Below are 25,601 nucleotides of genomic sequence, written 5' to 3'. Positions count from 1 at the left end.
AAGAACGCCACACTTGTCCCAGACCTGGAGACACCAAGAGAACGCATGTGGACGGCGGCGGCTGGTGAGGGACAGGCCACGCGGCCCGGGACGGCAGAGGCCGCTCGCCGGTGCCCACCTGCGGGCTGTGATGGCCAAGAAGGGCAAAGGTCACTTCTGGGTGCCAACAATGGGGAAAGAGGGGTCGCAGCAGCCTGTACCCGAGGCCTGTGAGGGAAGACAGCTTGGAAGGGAAACCACCCAATGACAAAAGAAAACGTGGTCGGATTTACTTAAGGGTAGAACAGCCCCCGGCCCACCGCGCTACAGGACACACCGAATCCAAACCCCACACCCAGAACAAGCGGAAGCAAACAGGCATGCCATAGAAAAATCCAAGAAGCCTCCAGAAGAGTGACTCGTCCCCCATCACTGCTGTCTCCCTTTGCCTAGCGCCCACAGTGGGCGCAGGTGCCACGCAGGGCCCAGGCTCCCGGCGCTCATCAGTCGCTCATACAGCTAACCAGTGACTCCATGCTGGCCCTTAATCAAAGCTTTAAGGGGAAAAAAAAAGCCAACGCCCAGTCTTCCGGCACAGGCTTTCCAGCCTCACAGAGCCCCGCAGGCTACAAGAGTGGCAAGCAAAAGAAAAAGTAGCTGCACACGAAAGCAAACTGGGGAAGCGGGGAGAAGTGAGCAGCCTGGCAGAGGCCTGTAGCGCACCAGCCGCCTCAGACCTGCTGCACAGCACATTCTACTTACGGACAAGTACAGACCGTTTCCTAAAATTTGGTTGTTCGAGGATGGGAACGGAAGTGATCTGAACTCTGAACATTGTACTGATCTTGAAATTCACACTGTGTTCTTTCGATGTGACACTTTTGCGTGCGTTGGGCTTGGCACTTTAAAGCTCATACTATCACCGTCTTGTTTAGCATTCTGCTACTGAAAGGTCCGCGGGTAACATCCTTGACTCCTCCCACGAACACCCTCTCCTGTCCCAGCCACCCAAGATCATGAACTTCCAGTATCAAACCACCTCTAGTCTCCATTTCCGGCACTCCACCCTGACCTTCCATCTATCCAGCTCACCTCATTAAAGCTTCCCTTCACGAGACAGAGCAGCGTCTTCACCTCCGTCGTCTCCTCCCAGTCCTGCGCCTCCTCAAACTGATCGGATCCACCTGCTGGTTGGTAAATCACTTGGGCGCCAGGTGGAGAGAGTTTAACTTAATCCTAGCCACTCAGGGGCTGAAGCCTGGAAGATCATTAAAACAAGTCGGGGCAGGAGTCTACAGGACTCCATATCCAGTCAGCAAAAGGCTACACTGGAGGCCTGGCTCAAGTGATAGAGTGCCAGCTGAGGGCAAAAGCAAGTGGGGTGAGAGCCTGAGGCACCAAGATCAAGCCTCGGGACTATCCCCCAGGGAAAGAAAAAGAACACCTCACCAATGTCTTCAGGTCCCAAGAGCTGCTTTACTAACTGCGATTGCAGACACCTGCAATGAAGCAGCTTGATGGGGCCGGGAAGGTCCACGCCAGAGCTTCGCTTCCTTCCCCTGAAGTTCATGACCACCCCAAGACACAGCCCAGCCTAAATCCCAATGTTTTCCCCTTCCAGCTCTTCCCACCCAACATGACTTCTTTCCCCTCAAATCCCCACATCCACTTGCTTTAGCCCTACACTATTCTAAAGTTCAGTTCATCAGTGACCTTAATTTCTTTGTATTGAGTAGCAGACTGTGGGGTAAAAATGCATTACACTATGTAAGAGTATGAACACTTCCCAATTGTTTTATAGTCAAAACCACCACAAACGTGCTGCTCAAATGTGCTCAACAGCAGAAGTGGTGCTGTAGCTCAAGTGGTAGAGCGCTCGCCTTGAGTTGAAGAGCTGAGGGACAACGCCCAGGCCCAGAGTTCAAGCCCCACGACCAACAAAAAAAACTATATAGAGCACTCAAATGTGCTCAATAGCTGAGTGAGCCAATCTGTTCTCCCCCAAATACGACACACGGACCCAATACACTTTAAGATAAATCTTCAGACACTTTCACCTAAAGAACAGTGCTTACACTGCCTATCAGTTTGAAAACAAAAACAGATGCCGCTACCACAGTTTTAACACTCCCAACTCCAGGAAGGCAGCTGTTCTGTGGGAACACACGACCACATGACCACACAGTGACTGTTGTGTGACTCGATGAGCTCACACTTGGAATTGGTTGGCAAATGGAGCACAATCCAATAAAATATCCAGATGTGGTAACAGAACCTCTCATGGTCTCAGCCCTAATTACTTAGTTGTCTAATAAACATCAGCTTTGGATGAGAGTGCATTATAAAACATAAAATCTGTGACAAAAGGTTTACAAGTAATTATTATACTCGCAGAGCCTTCTCACAATTTTTTCCCCAGTCCTAGGGCTTGAACTCAGTGCCTGGGCACTGTCCCTGAGCCTCTTTTGCTCAAGGCTAGTGCTCTACCACTTGAGCCACAGCACCACTTCTGGCTTTTTCTGAGTAGTTTATTGGAGATAAGACTTTCTTTCCTGCCTGGGCTGGCTTCAAATTGCCATCCTCAGAGCTTAGCCTCCTGAGCAGCTAGGGTTTACAGGCGTGAGCCACAAGCACCAGACTTCCTTCACAATTTGTCTATGGCCATACAAGAGCACACATCTGTTACACAGGTAGATAAGTGTTTCAGATGACAGGGGGAAAAAAAAAGACTTGACAATGTGCTATTTATACACTAGCACCTTTAAGATTTAAAAAAATCAACATCAATTATAACATATTCTATTGTAGTTATGCAGATATTCAGCTAAGCTCAGATGATCAAGAAACAGAACAGCAGAATAAAATATGCATTTAATGGGCACTTATGAACAGAAAATTAAATTTGAATACGGCCCATTAAATTCCTTATTAAAGAAATTCTGTCACTGAAGACTCACACATCATTGGCATTGCCAATATAATATTGCAACAATTTGATTATAGGGGAGTATAGTTTGTTTTAAAATTTATTATGAAATGTTGAATTCAAGATGCCCAAATGGGATATATATATATATATATATATATATATATATATATATGTGTGTGTGTGTGTGTGTGTATGTATGTATGTATTTGTAATAGTACTAGAAAAACAGCAAAAGAAATTTGACCACAACTAAATGGTAAGTTCAATAGATTATACACCTTGCTAGCCTTTATGAAGAACTAGACTCCAGATAACTCAACTCATTAACCAAAAAGGAGGCTGCAAATGGATTTAACTTCAGGGTTTTTCAAATGAAAACTTTCATTTAGTCTCCAAACCAAAATGATACGCTTGACCAATCAAATCAATCACCTAAAGACAACATTCCAACCCACAGCTCCTGCTTGCCTGGTTATGGGTACTTATTTGGAGATGAATGGAGGATTACAAAGACCCCCCCAAGATTTTTAATACTATGCAATACAAATGTTTTATGTAAAACTAAGCCTGAAACTCATCAAAATGAAAGAACATTTTACCAGGTCACAGAGTGGCCCAAACTAAGCTCAATATTTAAGAATCACTTTTGAGCCAGGTGCTGGTGGCTCACCCCTGCAATCCTAGCTACTCAGGAGGCTGAGATTTGAGGATCAAAGTTCAAAGCCAGCCCTGGCAGGAAAACCTGTGAGACTCTTTATCTGCAGTGAACCACTAGAGAACCTTAAGTGGCTTGTGGCTCAAGTCGTAGAGCACTAGCCTTGAGCTGAAGAGCTGAGGGACAGCGCCCAGGCCCAGAGTTCAAGCCCCACAAGCAGCAACAACAACAACAATCACTTTGCTGGAGTAGAACCAGTGGGTTAGCAATCAATCCGGAGGCTGCTCCAGCAAACCACTGACCCACACTGCCCGAGAGAGCCCCAGCTGGGGGGGGGGGAGGGGGAGGGGGGAGAAGGGGCTATTACCTTCTTAGTAAATTTGAAGTTGATAAAAATGGAATTCAATGACCAACAAGATACTTGGAGAAACAGCTTTTGCTTAAACTGGACATGTCATCCCACTTTTTTGAATTTGGGGAATACTAGTTTGATTTCATTAACTGTAGTCATAAAAATGCTTATGACAGTTCAGCAAATGGCCTATTTATAGCTCCCAAGATACTCTGCTAACACACTGTACACCAACCAAAACACAAGTAATCTTAGTGTTGACACAAGGGATGAATATGGAAACGAGCCTTGCATAGATATGCTGCTAAACATGGTCATGGATGTCCCAGAATACTTGGGGTTTGGCATTTGAAAATTTCCAATCCAATCTTCGTCTTTTCTGGTGCCAGTCCTGGGGCTTGAATGCAGGGCCTCTGTGTTGCAACTGAGCTTTTCGGCTCCGCTCCAGTGCTCCACCACTTGAGCCACAGCTCCACTTCTAGCTTTTGGGGTGAGGGTCTCACGGACTTTCCTATCCAGGCTGGCTTCAAACCACAATCCTCAGATCTCCACCTCCTGAGTAGCTACAATTTCAGGCATGAGCCACCAGTGCCCCAGCCCTCCTTTTTATTTCTATTTAACCATGTGAGTCTCAAATTTAACTGAAGAGTGAAAATTCAGTCTTAGTAATATTATAATCAATGTTAAAATAGCAGCTACCAACTTGTTTGGATAAAAACAAGCGTCCACAGTTCACATTTTAGAAATTATTTTTCCTCAGCATTCCATCTGTTTTAAGCTTTATTCTGCCTCCCCTCACCCCTTCCCCGACCCAGTCTGTCATGTGTGTATGGGTAGGCTTAATAAACTGTCTGGAAAAAGTTGAACTACTCTTATTTTGGTTACAATTCTGCATTTAAACAAACCATTTTAAAACACCAAGCTTAGGGCTCGTGGTGTAGCTTGGTGGACGAATGCTACCCTAACAGGAGAAAGCCCTGGGTTTGACTCTGGCACGTCAGCAAACAATCTAAACAACCTGCAAAGTCTGAAGCCACTTCCTAAGCTGTTCTGACCAGCTTTTGGAATGTCTGTATTTGTAATGCTGTAGTGTATCAATGTTAAATTGGTAAGAATTTTATGTTAGTGAATCAAATCCCTTCCCACCCACCTTCAAAAAAACAACACTGGCATCACTTTAACTTTGTTAGGAGTCACAAAAAAAATTTTTATTTAGGAAAAATATTCCCTTCAATGTTTATCAGATAGTGAATCTTATTTAATAATTTACTTTTATGCATAGGCCAATTAAAAGGTATGCCTCTTTCCTTTCATAAGCAAACTACTTCACTCTGCATGGCAGATAAGAAATTAATACCTCCTTCTACTTTGAAAAGTGGGGTTCTCCTCATTAGGAAGTGGTTATTTTTGCATGGACGGCCGTTGTGCTGCTCCTAAAAAGTCAAGAAAACATGGGCACGTGGGAAAGAAACCAGAAGCCGGAATACTAATTAATAGTGAGCCATAATACACATTGTTTAGACATTAAACAGAAAAAATACTCCTAGACTAAATAAATTAAGATTGGAATTTGCCATTTGAGAATCTAGGCCACTATCTCCAGTACTGGGGATGGTCTAGTGTTTAGTGTTTAAACAATAAGCAGCAAAATACTCCTAGGTTAAATAAATTAAGAGGGGAATTAGTCACCCGGAGATCTAAGCCGTACCCCCACCCCGGGGGACAGGCTAGCACAAAGGGGGCTCACACCACAGGCACAGACAGTAGAGAGGGGGAGAAACACAACATTTAATACTGCTGCTGTTTCCTGTCCCACGTCAACCCAATGATTGTCGCTCCGTCCTGCACATTGAAGTGACACACAGCTGAGCAGGTCTCACCCCAACCCCGTCGGGATACAGACACAGATACGTTCCAAAACTCTCCCACCAGGAGACTCTGCGGTGCGGTCGGGGCTGAGCCCCGATGAGACACGAGCTTTCTCCTCACAGTTCCGGGGCTCAGAAAGCCGGCGGCAGGGTGCCTCCCTCAACGGCAACCCCTGGGTGAGTCAGGTTTATCATGTGATTTCCATCAGATGACCAACGTGTGCCTCCTTGTTCCCTGGAAATCTGCCTTCTCAAACTCCAGCACCAAGTACAGTCCGGCTGCTCGTGACATTCCAGTTAGACTGGAAGCACGCCATTCTTCCATGCATCTATTTACTGAACACCTACTATGTGCAAGGCACGGTGTCAGGTGCTGCTATAGGACGGTCACGAGAACATGAAGTGTTTTTGTTTAAATAATTGATATAAAATTAATTTCACGGACCTAATTCCTTAATTTTCTTCCAAACTGAAGAAGAAACCCAATTACATATGACGGGTCTGATTTAAAAACACATGGCATAGCAGAGTTGTACTTTACCTCACGTTCCATACAGTATTTCCAGAAGTTTTTGAATATACATAAGGCAAATTTAAAATAGAAAAATAAACCTTGTTCAAAGTAGATGTTAGTTTTAACCATACTCTGTATCAAGTGAGTTTCATATACAAGTGTAAATACCGAAAGTCTTTATGGAAAGGTAGTTCGCGCCCACTTGCAGCAGTCCTAACAGGGGTAAGCGTACGTTCAAGTACTACAGAGTCTGTCCCTAAAAATGTCCACATGGAGAAAGTTTACACAATACATAATTTGAGAACAGATTTATATGCTGAGAAATTCTAATGTGAACAAAGTGAGTTTCTTTTATTCAAGGAGCAAGTGCAAAGAAGGGGAAAATGTAAGCACACTGTTCAAATCTTACAAATACACTAAAGCCTGTCGTTTAAAATGCTGACTGCTTGTCTTCAGAAGAGCCCTGTGAATTCCATCTGAATTCATACTGGTTCCAGGTTTTATTGGTATGGATCTGTGTGGCTGCTTTAAAAATAAAAAATGATTGCTTCTAAGCTTTATGATAGCGTTAAATTGCAAAAAGAACACGAGGTAATGTCAGCTGAGTAGGTAAGAAAGAGCTAGCTGTTTAAAAAAAAAAAAGAAAAAGAAAAAAAGCTAGCCTAAGACAGCATCTCTAGAGAGGAAAAAACCTAAGAGCGAACGGACAGCAGTAGTTCTAACGGCAAAAACAAGGAAACAAGGCAGGAAGTTCCCAGCCGTTCTACAGCAGTGGAAGCCAAAGTCGGGACTCAAGGAACTGGGCCACTCCTGTACCTTGGACACAACACTGCCTGAAGTAGAAGTAGTAAAATAGTCACTAAGTTAAAATATGTTTTATATTTTATAGCATATTGAATACACACATAAAAATACCAGTGTTTTTGTTGTTTTTTTTTATCTTGTTTCTGTTCAGACACTTGAGCAAATATGTTCTTTGGTGGCTGGGAGTTTTTCAGTATATACGGATAATGAAAGCTAAGACCAAAACTGACCTGCCTAGAAATAGAAGACTTGAAAATCCTATACCATATAAAGTAACAATCAAAAGTGGACTTATGAGAAACAATAGAAAGTTAAAGATACACCGCAATAGGACTGATACTCATTCTTCCCCAAATCATACTCTAGCTCCCCCAATAAAAAACCCCTACAAGCCTATTACGTTTTAAATCTGTTTTGAGATTTTCCAAGTGGAAAGATATCCCAGATAGAAATATATCATTCTAAGTTTTAAAATCATCAAAGTCAGTGAGAAGAATGTACATTCATTCAATATATTCATTTATAAAAGAAAAAAAAGTCTGAACAGTTCAACCAAAGACAAAGAATTGTTCTTGATTTTTCATTATTCCTTTTTAAATAAAGTATAGATGTACAGGCTGACATTTTGATTCATTCAAAATAGTCACATCCCTTTTTATGTGTCTTTTAAGTTTCCAAAGTCTAACATTTAATACCACTCTTAACACAGTATTTTCCGTGGAAGGGATCATAGAGCAATGAAAAATCAGAAGCAGGATGGCTTAGGAAGCCTTATAACCTCTAAATATACACACATTTATAACCTGTATTTCTAAAGAAACAAACTTTAAGTAATGCTAATTTAACCAATAGAGAAAAAACTTCTATCAAAATATACAATTTCCATTACAGACTAGAAGGCTAATATTAAAAAAATAGCTGTAAGCCAAAAAGTTTGCTGATACGGATGACGGCCACCGCCGCTCTGCAGCACAAAGCGTCAGCGCGAGTCCTGGCACTTCCAAGTTCATCGCCGAATTCATAAAGCTGAACCCAGTCTCTAGGTCAAGGTATTCCATTGCTTCTTAACTCAGCTTTTCAGAAGAGGAGGGAGGAACCAAGTAACTCAGAATCTCAAGTGGGATTTATGCTTCACCATGTACCTAAAACAGAATAAAAGAAGTGAGGGTGGCGACAGCCCTCACTGCGCAGGACCCGCAGCACTCGACGTGCCTGAGCAGCGGAGGTGAATGTGAAAACTGGGTTCCTTTCACAAGATACCCAACACTCAAACACCCTTGAGTGCGCAAGCACTGGTGCTGACACACAGGGGTGCACTGGTACACACGCATTCAAGTCTGCCTTCCACACTCACAGTGTAGGCCATAAACCTCGCTCCACCTATTTCAAAGGTCAGTGGATCCAAGATATTTGTTAATCCTCTATTACAGACCAGCACCAAATTAGACAATATTTGAGGAGGGAAACTGGGGAAGATGGTTTACAACTTTATGGAACTTAAAATGTAACTGATGAGACACGAAAACCACTATGATTAACACACGGCTGAGCGTACTTTAGGATCAGAATTACCTATCCAAGGTTTCCCAGAACCGCAAGAAAACTGGTCGGTCCAGATGGCGTTTGTGATAGCTGAGTTCTAATACCGTGACGTCCCATTTCTGAACATTTGGATCTAGACGAACTTCATCATATTTGAGATGGAAGGCTTTAACTACAGAAGACAGGGAAGAAAAAAAAGTCTTTTCTATTCAAGCTGTAATCAAAATTAGGAAAACATCTGCAAAGTGTGTATGTATACATCCAGCATTATATTAACAAGAAAACAAAAATGGAAAAAATTTAAAAAGTTAAAAACCACTCAATTTTCCCAATATCAGCTGAAGCTACATAAGCAAAGTTACCTCTTAAATAGATGCTGAACACTATAGTATTGTTGGAAACAGTAGTGAGCATTTATACAAGTCAGCCACTGGGGATTAAAAATGAAGAATACAGCAAACTAAAATGCAAATGGCGCAGTGAAGAGTAAGAAAAACACTATTCATACAGTAAATACACCAAGGGTAGTCAATGTCAGACTCAAAATAGAGTCTTACCTAGACTCTGAATCCAAAAAAGGCAGTGGTGTCTAATCTAAGACCATAAAGGTCAAGAAAGTAAGAAACAAGCATACAATGCAAGTGATCCAGCTAGCAAGAAGAGCGGACAGCTTAGTCTAGGAAACAGGAAATCTGAAATGCCTTACGAACGGTATTATAGAGAGTAATGTAGGAAGGGATAAAAGACTAATGTAACCGCACAGAGGTTCAGAGAGATACAGGGCTCCCAGCTTTATCCGAGTGTGCACTTTCGTTCAAGGGACATGGGCAATCTCTGCCAAGTACTTAACAGAGTCTGCTACAATTTAGTAATCTAAGAGAGGAAGAGTTGGGCTCTTCAACTAGGTAGAAATTATATAGAAGAGAAATATTCAAGAGAGAATTGGGGAGTAAGAACAGGCCTAAATAAAAACGATGAAGGGAAAAAGAAACATTCACCATTAAAGACACTGAACCTTTTAGTGAATGACTCGCACACACCATGCACTATTATAGACACAAGGACACACCAGTGGCCAGAGTGGTGTCCACTCTCAGGAAGAACACATTCTGACAGCCGGCGTATGAAAAATATTCAGGCAGCAGAAATGCCACTGAAGGAAAACAAAGCAGGATAGGGAAGCAAGGTAATACAAGTGTGTAAGGAGTGTTTTACATCCATGTTGAGGAAGCAACCTAGAAGTATGTCTTGCAAAGACTTAATTGAGAGTATCGGGTGGGAGGAACGGCTGCCACGAAGGTCCTTGAGATACATGAGTAGGCTGAGAACGTCTTATCTCCAGTTAGTTCTTGGAGGCCATGGTCTACATCAATCTGTTTTATTCCACAGGTGAGTCCAAGCCACTGGAAGCTTAGATCAACAAAGTGCGGTTTTCATTTTTAAACGACAGTCAATCCTGGTGGTGCATGTCGGTGATCCCAGCACTTCAGAGGACGGGGGGGGGGGGGGGGGGGGGGGGGGGGGGGGGGGGGGGGGGGGGGGGGGGGGGGGGAGGGTCCCAGGCCAGCCTGGGCTGCAGTGAGACGCGGCCTCAGTCAGTCGGCCAGTCAATACCCACCCACGAAAACCGCCCTCCGAGGTCTGGGCAGATGGAAGACTTAAGGACATTCTCCTGGGTAATCCCGCGGACTCACCCCAACTAGTCTACTATTGTACTTGCACCCACTGTCTTACCAAGTTAACTGGGTTTTGCATGCATGTATGCAAAATGCTTAAAATTTGTTTCTCAGGTTTACGGGGTTTTTTTACTAGCGTATAATTTTTTTTTACTGTCATTAGCATCACCCAGTATAGGGTTTCTAACAAGAAAAAAAGTGACATCAGTGAACATTTTTGATAGCTACTCTATTAATTATTGTTCCACAAAGCATACTGGCATATTGGCTTTTGATATTAACAACTCACCAACATTCGATTCTTAATGGAAGTTTAAAATAAGTCATTTGTACCCAGGAGAAAAAGCAAAACCATGTTGTTTTTAGAAGCAAAATCCTCTTCATCAGAGACAAATTATTCATTTTGACGTTAATTAAATCAATTTGTTAGAAAAGCTATATGCTACGGGAGTTTGGAAAACCCATTCTTAAAAACGTTGTCAATTTTTAAAGTTAAGTCATTTTGTTCTTCCTACCCTACATTTTACCTTTGTAATATGATTCCTAGTTTTCTTTAAATGATTCTTTAAAATACAGGTGTCTATGGCTCACACCTGTCATCCTAACTACTCAGGAAGCTGAGATCTGAGGGTCATGGTTCAAAGCCAGACCAGGCAGGAAAGTCCCTAGGAATTGACCCAAAGGCCAGAAGTGGGGCAGTGGCTCAAATGGTAGAGCGCTAGCCTTAGGCAAAAGCAGCTCTGGGACAGCGCCCGGCGTTCAGCCCTGAGCTCGAAGGCCCACAACCAGCAGCACCAAAAAAAAAGTTTATATATATATATATATATATATATATATATATATATCTCGATTGTGAGGCCTGAACTTGGCCTGGGCGCTGTCCCTTAGCTCTTCAGCTCAAGGCAAGCGCACTACCACTTGAGCCACAGTGCCACTTCCGGCTTTTTTCTTTTTGCTTATGTGGTGCTGGGAATCGAACGCAGGGCCTCATGCATGCAAGGCAAGCGCTCTACCACTGAGCCACCTTCCCAGCCCTATAAAAACTTATTTTAAAAAAGAACTACAAGTTTTTAAGTATCTACAAGTAAAAACAAAAGATACCAGTTATATACCAACATAATATAATGAATGAAATATTTCGCATGACTCAGGCTTGCTTCATGCATAAATCCTACCAGCACTCTTGGTGGGGAGCAATGAAGCAAAAGAAATGGAGAAGGTGCCCTTTCGAGTAGTGTCCAGATCCACTGCCACGGGCATGACAACCGTCGCGCAGGCAGCTGGGACTAAGGACAAGGCCCTGCCACCAGCCCACTGCCCGGCCAGAGGCAGGACCTGAAACCCCAGAGGGCCAGCCATCAGGACGAAGGCCCTCCAGCCTCCTCACCACACGCTCTTCGTGTGCGCCTAGAGGAGCACTAAGCCAGGGGAAAACAGGCAAATGGCCAAGCTAGGTTCTTAGGATGCGGAGATTAGGAATCAGGGTTCAACGATAAGCCAGCAGGCCGCCTCCCTCTCCCTGTGGCCAGGCAGGGTGGTGCCTGCACCATCATCCCGAGACATGAGGCAGCACAAGAAGCAGGAGACGTCCAGGCTGACCCTGGCGAATGTGAGACTGGACCTTGAAATGACCAAAGCAAAAAGGGGCTGAGGGGAGTGGCTTATGTGGCGGAGTACTTGCAAGCCCAGTGCCTGTGTTTAATCCCTAGCACAGGAGGGCAGTGCACGCAGCAAGGATGGTGCCCGGATTCCTACACTCAGCAGCCGCTGTACGGGTGGCAAACCATTTGAGAGTTCGCATCTTGTGCCGACGAGGAGTCCTGCCTGTTAGATAATAAGCCCAAGACGACAACTTGGGGCAACTGGCTCTTCCTCCTGCTGCACCTCGTGCTTCGAGGCGCACTGCACCCTCCTCGCCGCCCAGCCCACTCCTGATGATTCTGCTGCTGCACTTGTAGGGGCTCTAAGCACCCAAAGAACCCAGCAGAGAACCTCAGTCCTCCCGGCCCCCTCTCAAAGCGCAGTGCCACACCACACGAGCAGCTCTCTAAATGCCAGCAGAAAAGAAATAGTGCAGAGGCAAGGTGAAAGAGAAGCATGTACAATCTGTACAAGACATCATGCACTGGGGCCGGGAAGGTGGCTCAGTGGTAGAGCGCTTGTCTTGCATGCCTGAGGCCCTGGGTTCGATTCCTCAGCACCACATAAGCAAAAAGAAAAAAAGCCGGAAGTGGCGCTATGGCTCAAGTGGTAGAGCATTAGCCTTGAGCTGAAGAGCCGAGGGTCAGCGCCCAGGCCCAGAGTTCAGGCCCCATGACCGGACCCCCCCCCAAAAAAAAAAGACATCATGCACTCCAAGAGTTGTCTTCCATGTTGAAAATGGAATATACAACTTGTGGTGGGGACAAGAGGGAAAACAGGGAGAGCGCAAGGGAAGGGGTGACAATGTCCAAAAAGAAATGTGCTCTTCACCTGCCTTACGTAACTGTGACCCCTTTATATCACCTTTATAACAACAACAAAAAAGATGTAAAAAAGGGATGTCTTTAAGCAGTATGGAGGATAAACAATAGTAACAATGAATTCTACACAGCTGAGCATATAGTTTTATAGGCCAAGGATATTTTTTGGTTAAAATAGTATTCAATGAAGCAAACCAAGTATATAAAAGACAGGACATTTGCATTCACTGACATTTTGCTTTCATTTAATTTGCATCCTCTCCGCATATTTAACTTCTATTTACCAACTCGCTAAGCATTAATCTAATGATAACATAAAGAGCTATAATGACAGTAGTATTGTAATTCATTTTAAAAAATAAACAACAAATGAGCCCAGCTTGGAATATTTGTGGCCGAATGGTGGTACCAGCCACAAAACTGGTTAGCAGAAAAGCTGTGCCTTCACAGTAGTGCCATGTATATTCATTATAAAACATCACAATCGCTTTACATTAATTCTACTCATGTTACTATTTTAGCTGCACCCTCCAACTAAATAATCGTTTGAACGGTCCTTCCAAGCAAATAGACAGACTAGTGGACTTAGTTGTGTCAGAGGATGAGATGCAATCCACATGCAGGGCTGTGCTCAGAGGAGCTCACTGCAGGCCTTCTTCTGTGCTGAGAACACAAAAGGGAAGACCCAGCTAAGGCTTCTCTGGTGGGGGAACCTGCATTCCGGCCACAGAAGGCTACAGCAGAGCCCTAAGTACTGTGAGTCCTGTCAATGAACTAAAATAGTTGAGAGAGAAAGCAAGTGGGAGATGATGGTCAGAGAAGTAGCCGCCAGAGACAGAACACTTGAGCTGAGGTGTGAATAAGGAGGAAAGGCTGGCCAGTTGTGTTACAATTATGCCGCATGACACCATTTGGGTCAGCAAAATTAGCCAAATAAACACTGATTATTAGCCAGGCAATGATGGTTCACACATGTAATCCTAGCTACTTGGGAGGCTGAGATTGGGGGGATCACAGCTCAAGGCTAGCCAGGACAGAAAAGTCTGAGAGAACCCTTTTTGGAGAGCAAGATGTGGTACTGGGTGCCAGGTACCCTACCCACAATGGAAAGCCCAAAATAGGAGGATTCTGGCCTCCGTTCACTGAGAAGGAAGTAGGACACTGTCTTGAAAATAGCCAACACAAAAGAGGGCTGGCAGCACAGCTGAACAGCAAAGGTGCCTATCTGGCACGATGAGCCCCTGAATTCAGTACCGTTAATTTACAACAACAAGAAAGGAAGGAGGGAAGCAAGTGAGGAAGAGAGGAAGTGAGGAAGGGAGGGAGGGAGGGAGGGAGGGAGGCAGGAAGGAAGGAAGGAGAGAAGGAGGGAGGGAGGAAGGAAGGAAGGAAGGAGAGAAGGAGGGAGGGAGGCAGGCAAGCAAGCAAGCAAGCAAGCAAGCCAAGTGCACTCGCTCATTATCATTGGGTTCATGTGTGGAAACATCAGTGAAAACCACAAATTTGTACAATTTATAAAGCACCAGGAACAGTGGTATACATCTATAGTCTCAGCTATTGGGAGACTGAGGCAGGAGAATGGCAAATTTGACACCTGCCTGGGCACAGAGCAAAACCTTATCTCAAAAAAACCCCAAAAAACAAAACAAAAAAAACGAGTTACAATTTTAGCATAAATATGCAAACATATCAATGACTTAAGTGACCTAAAAGGATTATTAATGTTGTAAGATAATCAACATTCACTTCCATATGTAACCACACAGAAAATATTAACGTAGGAAAGGGCTTGAAAATACTCCCTGGCTCTGTGTTCCTTCATTCAAGGCCACCGTCAGTACACTCACCGCGTATGCAGAGCCACATGAGCTCTTCTCATAAAGAACGTTTCTATACAGGATAAGCAGCAAATATACCAAGAGCCTTACTTTTAGCAAATATGTCGACTGGTGATCCATCAGGCAAAAGCCATGGCCAGCCTTTGAACTGCCACGCAGGACCTTGAACAAACACTGCTACAACTCGGTCCCTATAAGTAGAAGGTGGGTGAGGGAGAAAGGGAGAATATCTCAAAGTTGAGCTTCAGGTACTGTAAACTGCTCAGCCTCCTACCTCCTAGGAGGGGCCGGGCGGAGACGGCGGAGGCCGCTGTCCCCCCGGGCTTCTGTTGCTGGTCCCCCATCCTCAGCTGCCATGTTTCAAGCGTAGTAGTTGCTGAAAGGACTTACAAGTATAAAGCTTCCTGGTCACCGTCACCTCTTCCTTCCGTCTCCCCTCCCCCTCCCACCCCCACTCCCATAGTTCATGTTTTATATACTGTACATTGAACATAATGACTGCATTTGCTCACCTTTCCTGCCTCGCTCCTGTGCCCCGCCCGCTTCTGCAGAGCACGTTTCTACTTCTTGGTAATCACTGTGATACACTGTGCATTAGGGTTCAGAGGCGGTGGGCCTCTGGGCTCTTCCGCTAACGCTAAGCACACCCTCCTCACACCAGGCTGCGTGTGTAGAAGAGCGCTGAGCCCTGACTACGTTGCCATGCATGCCTGTCGTTTTTCTCTAGCTTCCACACATGAGAGAACATGCACCAGGCTTCTAAATCTTTCAGACATATTCACACAATAGTTTCCTATGTCTCGGCCTTTTCCTTTCCATTAACTGATGTAGGGGTACACTTTTCCAGTGAATAGGAATTACTATATATTAACTGAAACATTTTGTTTTAAAAAGAATTAACTTAAAATTCAAATACATCTTATTTTGTTTTAATTAAAATATAGTAACTCATCAACTATCTGATGAAGCCCAAGGCCCTATTTTCTAGTTCTTCAGCTCTTCAGAAACTATCTTCAGAAGCCATCTTGACTTTTCTACTTCTCCAAGTGCTTCTTTTACCCTACATGCTCTACTCCTGCCTCCTGCCCCAGTCCTGGGCCTGAACTCAAGGCTTAGGCACTGTCCCTGAGCTTTTTTGTTTTGTTTCTGTTAAAAGCTAGCACTCTACCTCTGAGCCACAACTCTACTTCCAGCTTTTTGGTAGTTTAATTGAACCTAAGAGTCTCACAGACTTTCCTGTCTGGGCTGGCTTGAATCTCAATCCTCAGATCCCAGCCTCCTCTGAAGCTAGGATTAGAGGTGTTAACCATCAATGCCCGGCTGTAATTTTTTAAAGCAAGTTGTTTTTCCAGCCATTCCAACTGCTTTTCCAGGAAAGAATAAATCTCTTTCTAGGCACTCACACTTCATTATCTTGTACATTATTAGTTGAGAAATCATCATAGGTACTCCCATGAGTACCACCCAGCTGGGAGCAAATCACAGGGTGGCTAGTATCACTAATGAAACATAGTAACTATGAGGCAGCTCTACACTGGCCACACACATACATCGAGCCTTCAAAAGCAACCTGCAGGGGTTTATACTACCATACTGTTCCTCCATTTTCAGATGAGAAAACAGAAGTGCCTTGGTACACTGGAGAACAATCCACTACCCAGGGGGCAGGGGGAGAGGGGCAGGAAGGAGACCAGATGATGAACGCTGGGCACCTGGGACGTGAGTGGCCGGTTCCTGTTTAAGGACTGAGAACAGCCACTCAATCATCTATTATATATTATACAGAGTTCGACTTTACAATCCAAGGGAAGGGTCTTGGCAAAGCCCAGAGACCTGGGGACTCCTCACATCCAATAAAACCTCAATACTCCTGAGGAGAACTGCAGCCTTAAAATTCTTAACCCTGCTCAAGATTTCTGAAGCTAAAATTAAACCCGAAGGAAAAAAAGAAATCTTCATTCCATGGGATTATGCCCCACACTATCAAAACCATCTTCAGTACTGTGACACTGAATTAAATGAATTTTACAATGTAATTTATCCCACACAGCAGCTGAAATACTACAATGGTATCATTGTTGATGACCAAGTTAGAGCTACATAATCAGTGTTCAATAACAATACAAACAGATACATGGTATACATACACACACACATATGCACATATACATTCTCTCACTTTCTCTCTCTCTCTTACCAGTCCTGAGGCATAAGTTTAAGGGGCTGGTCTACCACTCTATACGGCACAGTGACGCTAACTGCAGCACCCCCTGGCTGCATCTGATCTTTTCTTCTCTGTATCAGAGTTTCATTTTCTCGTTGACAGCCTTGTTTCTTCTTTTCATCCGATGGAACAAATCTTTGAATAAACAGAAAAAAAAATCAAATGCATTCAGTGTGATGAAGTTAGGAAAATACATTTTGAAATAATCTTAAATCTTTAGAAGACTAATGTTTTTAAGCTAAAATGTTTTGAAATAAATCTGCTATGCATATATAGATCATGCTGCCTAGAATGTATGTAACATTCACCACACTCCATCTTCATTTCTCAAAACTATCTACTAGAGAAATCAATAAAGGAAACTTTATTAAGTAACAAAGAGGAAGAAACTCATGTGGCTGGATAGGCTTCTCCAGTGGGTAGCGTAGTTTATACCAAATCTTCATATCAGTTCACCCTTTTTCACAGTTCTATGCATCAGCAAAATTAGGAAAAATGCCATAAAGCTTCAGTTGCTTTGAAGATTTTAAAGTAGGGAAATCACCTTATACAATAGTCTATTTTAGTAAATATCATTAATACCATCAACTCAACCTAAATGGTTCAATTCTCCATTCACTCTCAACAGATCTTTTCTAAAATTCCCTATCTGCAGAGCCACTGTCAGCTCTACAGTTTGGCTCTTGTGGGCATTTTAACAATTTTAAACAATCTTTTCTTCAAAATAAACATAACCCAAACATACAGTCTAAGAGTCCCTCCAATGGCATTTGGCCAATACAACCAACGCACAGAGACAGCCCACGAGGTGTGTGAGAGCCCGCACTCTGAAGCTCCTTGGAAAGTTTCAAAGCCACATGTTGTATTCATCAAACAGTATCAAAGCTTTTAATACATGATGGTGATAATACTTAAGTTTATGTCTAAGCTGACTGATTTCACCTTTTGAAACCTGATGAAAAACCAAGGTATTCATAACATTAAAAAAAAAAAAAGCCTAACAACCAAAGTACCAGTGGCTCACACCGGTTAGTTCTATCCAGTAAAGAGTATAAGATCTGGAGGACTGCAGTTCCAAGCAAACCCAGACTCTACTTCCAAAATAATCAGCAAAAAAACAAAAACAAAAAAAACGGGCAAACAAGCCAAAGGAAAGCACCCTGAGCTCAAGTCCTAACAATAAGTCGTCCCAGATAATCAGCTACTCTTCACAGATTGGTTTTCCTAATCAGACTCAACAGAAAATGTCGAAAATAATACTAACACTCTGAGATACAGTACTCTGCTGAAAACTGAATTCAAATGGAAAGCCACAAGCTACAAAACAATATGTGCAGTACACTGTCCTACAAATTATTCTGTGTGTGTGTGTGTGTGTGTGTGTGTGTGTGTATGTGTATAACTCAGTTCTTGCACTCTTGAACTTGTTCCAGAATAAAAGAATCTCACTGAGTAAAAGGATCTCACTGTCAAAGAAAAGAAAAAGATGCTGGGTGCTGGTGGCTCACGCCCATAATCCTAGCTACGCAGGAGGCTGAGATCTGAGAATAACAGTTCAAAGCCAGCCTGGGCAGGGGTGAGACTCTTATCTCCAATAAACCACTCAGAAAGCAGAAGTGGCACTGTGGCTCAAGTGGTAGGGCACTAGCCTTGAGCTGAAGAGTGAGGGACAGCACCCAGAGCCAGAGTTCAAGCCCCACGACCAACACACACACACACACACACACACACGCACGCACGCACGCACGCACGCACGCACGCACGCACGCACGCGAGCGCTTTCCTTTAATTTGTCTCAATTAATATATATCTAGATGGGATTAAAATGTTTTAATTCTTAAATATAATATTACATATTTCTCCCTCTGGCTTCTGAAAGATGCTGTGAAAGTATAAAAGTATTTCTCATCTTTAGTAAGGAATGAGTCATAAGATACAGGTGAGTAAAATATTAAAATATCCAACTAAGTCTACTGAAGAATTAACTCAACTGCTGCTACCTAGAAAGTTACATAGCATCTCCATGTTTATACACTGCTCTAATTTTTACTAAAGTTATGTAGTTTTTCAATTAAAGACAGAATTTTCACATCTTCTTTTCTAACCAAAACATGATCATTTCCTTAGAGTGCTATAGCCTCTATTAGAAATAAAATGAATTATTTCAAAATGCTTTTCAGCCTTGACAGTTGACAACTTAAGGATAGACCTATGATCCCTTGAACTTAAATCTACTAAAAAGACTAGTATTCTACAAAAGGTCAATATAAAAGTTACCTGCTCACCCTATAGTGATTGGTCAAATCTCACACACCACAGACTGTGAGGTACACCACTTACATTGTACCACTATGGACGAAAACGACTGCCAGTTACCATTCCAACAGTACCTTACGCCTACACACCTAAATTGGAACCATCATCCTGGAGGGAGCTGGCTACTCTCCTGACTGGGACTCCCTGTCTGACACTGTGAGAGGAAACGCTTTTGTTCACCTATGGTAGGTTCTGCATAGGTACCACTACTTCATTCCATAAAATACTTGGCTGTTGTTTTACAAGAAAGCATTGAGATCATTCCTCCTACAAGAAAGAATTCACAAACACCAAATTTATCCTCCACTGCTTCATTTCAGTTTATTTCTGCACAAGCAGCACTTTTATGGACACAAGATTTACGTACTATGAAATATGCAAGTTAGTTTTTATATATACCCAGTGTATGCACCATACCAATTACGACAAAGAACAGAACACATTAACGCATTCAGTGGCTGTACAGGCAAGTCACATCCTAGTCCCCATTCGCAATAGACAAACACTGTTTAGATTTCTGTCACTATTCATTAATTCTGCCTGTCCTGAGAATTTAGACATACAGTAATACGGATGTACTCCTTTGTACCTGGCTTCTTCCAATCAATTTAATGTGTCTGATATCCACCCATGCTGTGGGTTTATCAGTGCTTCATTCTTTTATTCTGGGTAGAATCCTACGGCAATAATACACCACAATTTATCCATTTTCCTGCTGGTAGGTATTTGGGTATCTTGGTCTATTTGGGATGCAATAACAGAAATACCACAGATTAGGTGACTAACCAACAACAGATTTTTGGTTCTCATGTTCTCCAGTCTGGGAGGTCCAAGATCAAGAGGCACCTGAGGAGTCTCACGAGGTTCATCCACCGTGCTCTCCACAGTGGAGGGGCATGGGGGCAAGGGGCTCGCTTCATGGGAACACTGACCCCACTTCTGGACACAACCATCAATGAAAAACCATCATACTGGGGTCAAGCTTCAACACATGAGACTGGGGAAGAAGGGAAGGGGTATACACAAGTATGCTGTGTGAGTGGTTGCAAATGTGGGTACTACATAAAGCTAAGTTAGTACTCTATAGGTGCCATTTATGAACCTGTGTAACATATGCTTTCTTCTCTCTTTTGTAAGTACCTTTGAACAGAACTGGTAGATCATGTGTGTTTAGCTTTACAACAAACTGTGGGGAAGTTTCCCAGCTTAAGCTTTTTCCCAGTTTTAGTTTTTCTTTTTTTGTCAGCCATGGAGCTTGAACACAGGGCCTGGGCATGTCCCTGAGCTTTTTCACTCAAGACTAGCATTCTACCACTTTAAGCCACAGCATCACTTCCCATTTCCTGGTAGGTCACTGGAGATAAGAGTCTCATGGACTTTCCTGACTGGACTGGCTTTGAACCACAATCTTTAGATTTTTGCCTGGAGAGTAGCTAGGATTATACAAGTGAGACACTGACATCCAGCAGAATTTTTCAGTTTTTCTCAAATACTACCTCATTATGTATTTGTGAAGACTTCTGCTCATGCTGATTGTCTTTTTAATGTTGATAAAGTGGAGTCACTGACATTCTGGCCCTGACTGTTAGAAATATGCAATGATAGTATTTCCAAACTGTGCCAGGAGTACCACCTCGCTCTCGCTAAGATGTCATCAATTAGCAAGAAATATCCCAGTTTCAGAGACATTAAAACATAAAGCATGTGCCTGTCTTAGAAACAAAAGTACAGTGCTCCAGCCAATTAACCCAAGGGCTGTAAACCATGGAACTATTGGTTTGGTTGCTCCAGGCAAACGGTCAATTTTCAATGAGTACTCTTCCACTGTAACTCCATTCACAACTTACAAATATGAGCCAATGATGACAGCAATGGCCAGATTAAAGTAAACAAAGCAAACACTAAGCCTATCATCTTCTGCCAGACTAAAGTCTGAACAGAGCACATTGTACTATTTTACTCCTTGCCCAGGAAGTGTGAAGAAGTAAGTACTGTGCTCTTTATATAAACTACTGTCATTTCCTAGTCTATAAGGTGGCATCTTAGAAGCAATGCATCTGACATTCAAATCTGAATGAGGTAATTCTGGTTTCCTAGCCTTTAAACGCATCTCTAAGGATGGATTTAAATTTACTTAATTCTAAATTTAAGCCATGTGTATTACACTTTGAATCTATGAATTTATCGCCTTTATTCAAAGTAGCATTTAATTGTATTGAATTCTGCCAGTGTTTTCTTTGCTACAGCAATTACCTAAGTTGTTATTTTCCCACCAGTCTTCAGGCTTCCTGAAGGCCATGGCCATGGCCTTCACACCAGCTAGTGTGTTGCTCCCCTCTCCTAGGGCTCAGACACTGGCTAATGTGGAAAATCACCCTGAAAGACTTATGTAGCTAGAACCATGTTATTTAAGATTCCTGAGTGTTCTGACATCCATTCATGAACTGTGACAATTATATTTTTATACTTTTTTTGAAGAAAAAAAAAAGAACAATGGCTTGAGGTAACATGAACAAATTATGACCTTTACCAAGTAGGTCTTTTTACCTTTGTTTTTTAATTGTTATTGCAGAGTTGATGTAGAGGGGTTACAGTTAGTGAATCAGGTAATGAGTTATGAGTACAGTTACTTTTGAACCTTGTCTCCTCTTTCATCCTTCTCTCCCAGTCTTTCCCTCCCCACAGACTAGATACCCAGTTCATTTTCCACATAGTGTCTACTGAGTATCACTGCTGTATTTGTTCATCCTGCTCCACCTTTTATGTGTCCTCCCTTCTTCCCCTCCCAAATGCAAACAAACAAGAGAAAACAAAACAAAAACAGCAACAATAGCAACTAAAAAAAAAGTCTCATTTCCTTTTCTTGGAGTTCATTGCATAGGCCACTGTTTTATATGAGCATCTGTTGATGACTTTGTCTACCACCTGCACGCATGTCCTCCTTGGCCTTAAGAGTACGTTAATGACTAGGGTCCTATATAATCTATCATGTCCCAGTGTGTGTGTCCGTATACATGTCTGTGTGTGTATGTATACATGTCTATGTGTGTCTATAATCATGCAGTGTGTACTTGTAGATTTATAGGCACCGCACATTCTAGTTACCACATGAAGGAAACCATGCAGCCTGTTTCATTGGCTCTGGCTTACTTCATTTCATATAATTTTTTCCAAGTCTTTGCATTTCCTTACAAATGGCACAATATTATTCTTTCTGATGAGTAGAATTCCATTGTGTATATATACCACATTTTCTTGATCCATTCATCCACTGAGGGACTTGTAAGTTGATTGTGTATCTTGGCTATGGTCAAACAATACCACAATGACCATGGCTGTGCTGGTGGCTTTAGTGTGGTCTGGCTTATGGTCCACTAGATAAATGCTCAGGAATGGAACTGTTGTGTCATAGGGAAGGCTCTATGTTTAGTCTTTCCATACTGCTTTGCAGAGTGGTTGAAAAAGTTTACAATCCCACCAACAGTGTAATAGGGTTCCCTTTTGGCCACATCCCCGCCAGCATTTGTTAATTATTAGTTTTCCTGATAATGGCCATTCTAACTGGTATAGGTCTTTCATTCTGCTTATATGATATGATAATATGACAAACTCCCTAATTGGAATAATACCTCCAAAAAAGCTAAGTTATTAATAAAGTCCTTCAAGATTCTTAAAGGCGTCTCTGAGTAATGAGTTAAAAAACTGTAAAGAACATTTGGGTGAAAAAGTAATGAGCCTGTGCTTCGGCAGGCATAGCAGGCACTTACAAACCTAGTCAATCTAGGCTTGGTTTCCCAGGCCTCACAAGGCTTCTTCTAGTCGTATACAAAACAAAGCTCAAATCCTCTCACTGTAAGAAATCTAGTAAGAGTTCCTCTGCTCATAAACTGACAATCCTGTTAAATTCAGCACAATGGTAACACTTGAAATAAGGCCATACTTGTCTTTTCTTCCCTACCTTTCCCCAAGACATAAACTTCACCCACCTGCAAAGAAAACTAGAATGTCTCAAAACTGAATATGCAGCAAATGCAACAATATCTGGACATTTAAACTCAAACTGGCTAGGCATAGTGGCAAATGTCTGTAATCCCAGATACACAGGATTTGTAGATGGAGAGGATCATAATTCGAGGACAGCCTAAGCAGAGTTAGTTAGTAAGATCCCATTTCAACCAGCTATGATGCAAACCACATGGGGAACATGTTAGGATTATGGTTCAAACTGGCCCCTATAAAAATATAAGACGCTATCTGAAACAAATAACTGAAGCCAAAAAAGGGCTGTGGATATGGCTTAAGTGATAGAACTTGCCTAGCAAGTTCAAGGCCCAGTATTTCCAACCTCCATACTAACAAAACAGACCCTTCAAACGGAAAAGTTAAAGGGATGCTTCCACAACATATTCAGTAAATCTCACTGGAGGACTCCTCACATTCACTGAAGACTCAATTTCCTCAGAAAAATATCCCAAAGAATATCTATGTGAAGTAAGTTATAAAGGTCAAGCCTCTGAGAATCATGATGGGCCATAATCTGAAGATTTAATTCTAAAAATCCCAAATAAGAAACAGGAAGGACCTCTACATCTAAGAACATTTTAAATTATCTTTAAAATAACCACACAGGACAATTTCCCTCCTACAACTGATGACCTCATTGAAGGCTAGCTTATCATCATCAATAAGGGATCTAGAAGTTACTGCAAGAAGATCTTCAATATGGCAAGAAAATTAAAATTTGCTGCCTGCCATCCTGAAGCAGCTCTAAGCGCTTGCATTGCCTGTGGCTGTAATGTGGACGGCTGAGGACCGTTCCTGTCATGTAAGCCCCAGGAACTGTCCTTGCCCTGCCTGCTTCTTTCCAATGCCTCAAGCAGTTTCCTCATAGGCAGGAAAGCGAGGGGAACGCTCTCCAGATCTGAGCCTTGTTCCCTTCTCCTTGGGCTCTGCCATCATGCACAGAACACACGTTCTACCTAATTTATTTATCGTAAAATAACCTACTACACTTCTTTCAGGTTTGCTATTTAGGATGTTAAAAGTTAAACCTCATTTTATTTTTGGTTTCGTTTACTTATTGAAGGGGCTACAAAATTGAGGAATCTACGCCTTTACATAAAACCAAAGAATCTAGCCAATTTGAACCCTGAGTTACAGCCAGTCCTAAAGTTGTGTGGAGGAGGTTTCAATTATGCATTAATTACACAGCAAAGTCTCCAGCTGATTTGAGCAGTAGGGGAGATGTCAGTTGCAATGAGGTGTTAAACAATGAAGGAAATGTTTTGAACTTGCAAGAAACCTAGCATAATCTACCCTCAAAATGTCGTCCATTTAATGGTTTGGCTTCTCCATAGCCAGGCTTTTAAAGACAGACATCAAAATCTACTTTGTGATTTCTGTTCACTATAAAGACAAGATCTGTAATATGTTAAGATAAACACTGCAAAGGTTCTAGAGAATGAAGAACTGATAGCAATTTTTTTGGGAGGGGCCAATAAAAGCTTATTAAATCATGTCACAAACCAAGCAACAACCTCTTTGCTATATAAAAGTCATGTAACAATGCAAATAATACATTACCCGCCTAATTATGTCAGCAGAGTTCCTTTTCATTCCATTCTCTGCACATGCACAATTCTCTCCACAATGGCTAGCCATTCACTGGCACCCACTTCTCAAAGTGCCCAGTGGGTCAGGAAGGTTCAGGTAAACTAGGGGTGCAGCCAGAAGACTGGGCATCAACCAAAAGGGGTAGCCACAAGTTCCAAGTGTCCCTTGGCTTGGCCAGAGTCAGGCTCAGTTACAAGAGTCCCAGAATCCCACCTGCTTCTAATGAGATACTAGAATTGCTTGAGTGTTTAAAGTACTATCACTTGCTAGTTATATGCAGCAATAATCCTAGTTACTCAGGAGGATGAGATCTGAGGCTCGTGGCTCAAAGCCAGCCCAAGCAGGAAAGTCTGTGAGACTCTTATCTCCAATAAACTACTCAGAAAAGGCCAGAAGTAGTGCTGTGGCTCAAGTGGTAGGACGCTAGCCATCAACACAAAGAGGCTCAGGACAGCACCCAGGCCCTAAGTTCAAGCGACAGCACCCAGGCCCTAAGTTCAAGCCCCACAACTGACAAAAATAAATAAATACTGTAGCTATTAAATAAAATGTTGTATTCTCCTAACAAATAACGCTGACTCAGTAACAACTAATTTTCCAGTGACATCTCGGTGTCCTAGGGAAAGAAGCTGCATAACGCACTTACTTCAGATCCTGCAGAAGGTCTTTCGCATTAAGCATGGTTATTAAAGAAGTGGTAGCAGCAGGTATTATGATAATGGGTGTCCGTGATCCTATAAAGACCAAATTTTAAACATATCAAGTAATTATTATTAGAATTTATTAGAAGCAATTATACTTGCTCTGTCTACTAGAAAATGAAATTTTC

At 42.6% G+C, this 25,601-nt stretch overlaps 1 protein-coding gene across 1 annotated transcript in view; it reads right to left on the bottom strand.

Annotated features, from left to right (window-relative positions):
* Positions 1–6,302: 6,302 nt before the first annotated feature.
* Cdc73 (cell division cycle 73) overlaps positions 6,303–25,601 on the bottom strand; it is a 92,192-nt gene continuing 72,893 nt past the window's right edge. Inside the window, exons 13-17 of the mRNA XM_013017291.1 lie at positions 25,419–25,506; positions 16,817–16,978; positions 14,710–14,810; positions 8,674–8,815; positions 6,303–8,243 (exon numbers count right to left, since the gene is read on the bottom strand). Coding sequence (XP_012872745.1) covers positions 8,207–8,243; positions 8,674–8,815; positions 14,710–14,810; positions 16,817–16,978; positions 25,419–25,506 — 530 coding nt within the window. The 3' untranslated portion in view covers positions 6,303–8,206. The remainder of the gene's footprint in view (positions 8,244–8,673; positions 8,816–14,709; positions 14,811–16,816; positions 16,979–25,418; positions 25,507–25,601) is intronic.

Source organism: Dipodomys ordii, unplaced genomic scaffold (assembly GCF_000151885.1).
Source record: "Dipodomys ordii isolate 6190 unplaced genomic scaffold, Dord_2.0 Scaffold35, whole genome shotgun sequence".
Taxonomy (NCBI): Eukaryota; Metazoa; Chordata; class Mammalia; order Rodentia; family Heteromyidae; genus Dipodomys; species Dipodomys ordii.
Note: the sequence above shows the minus strand (reverse complement) of the source record. Positions and strands in the feature narration are given on the sequence as shown.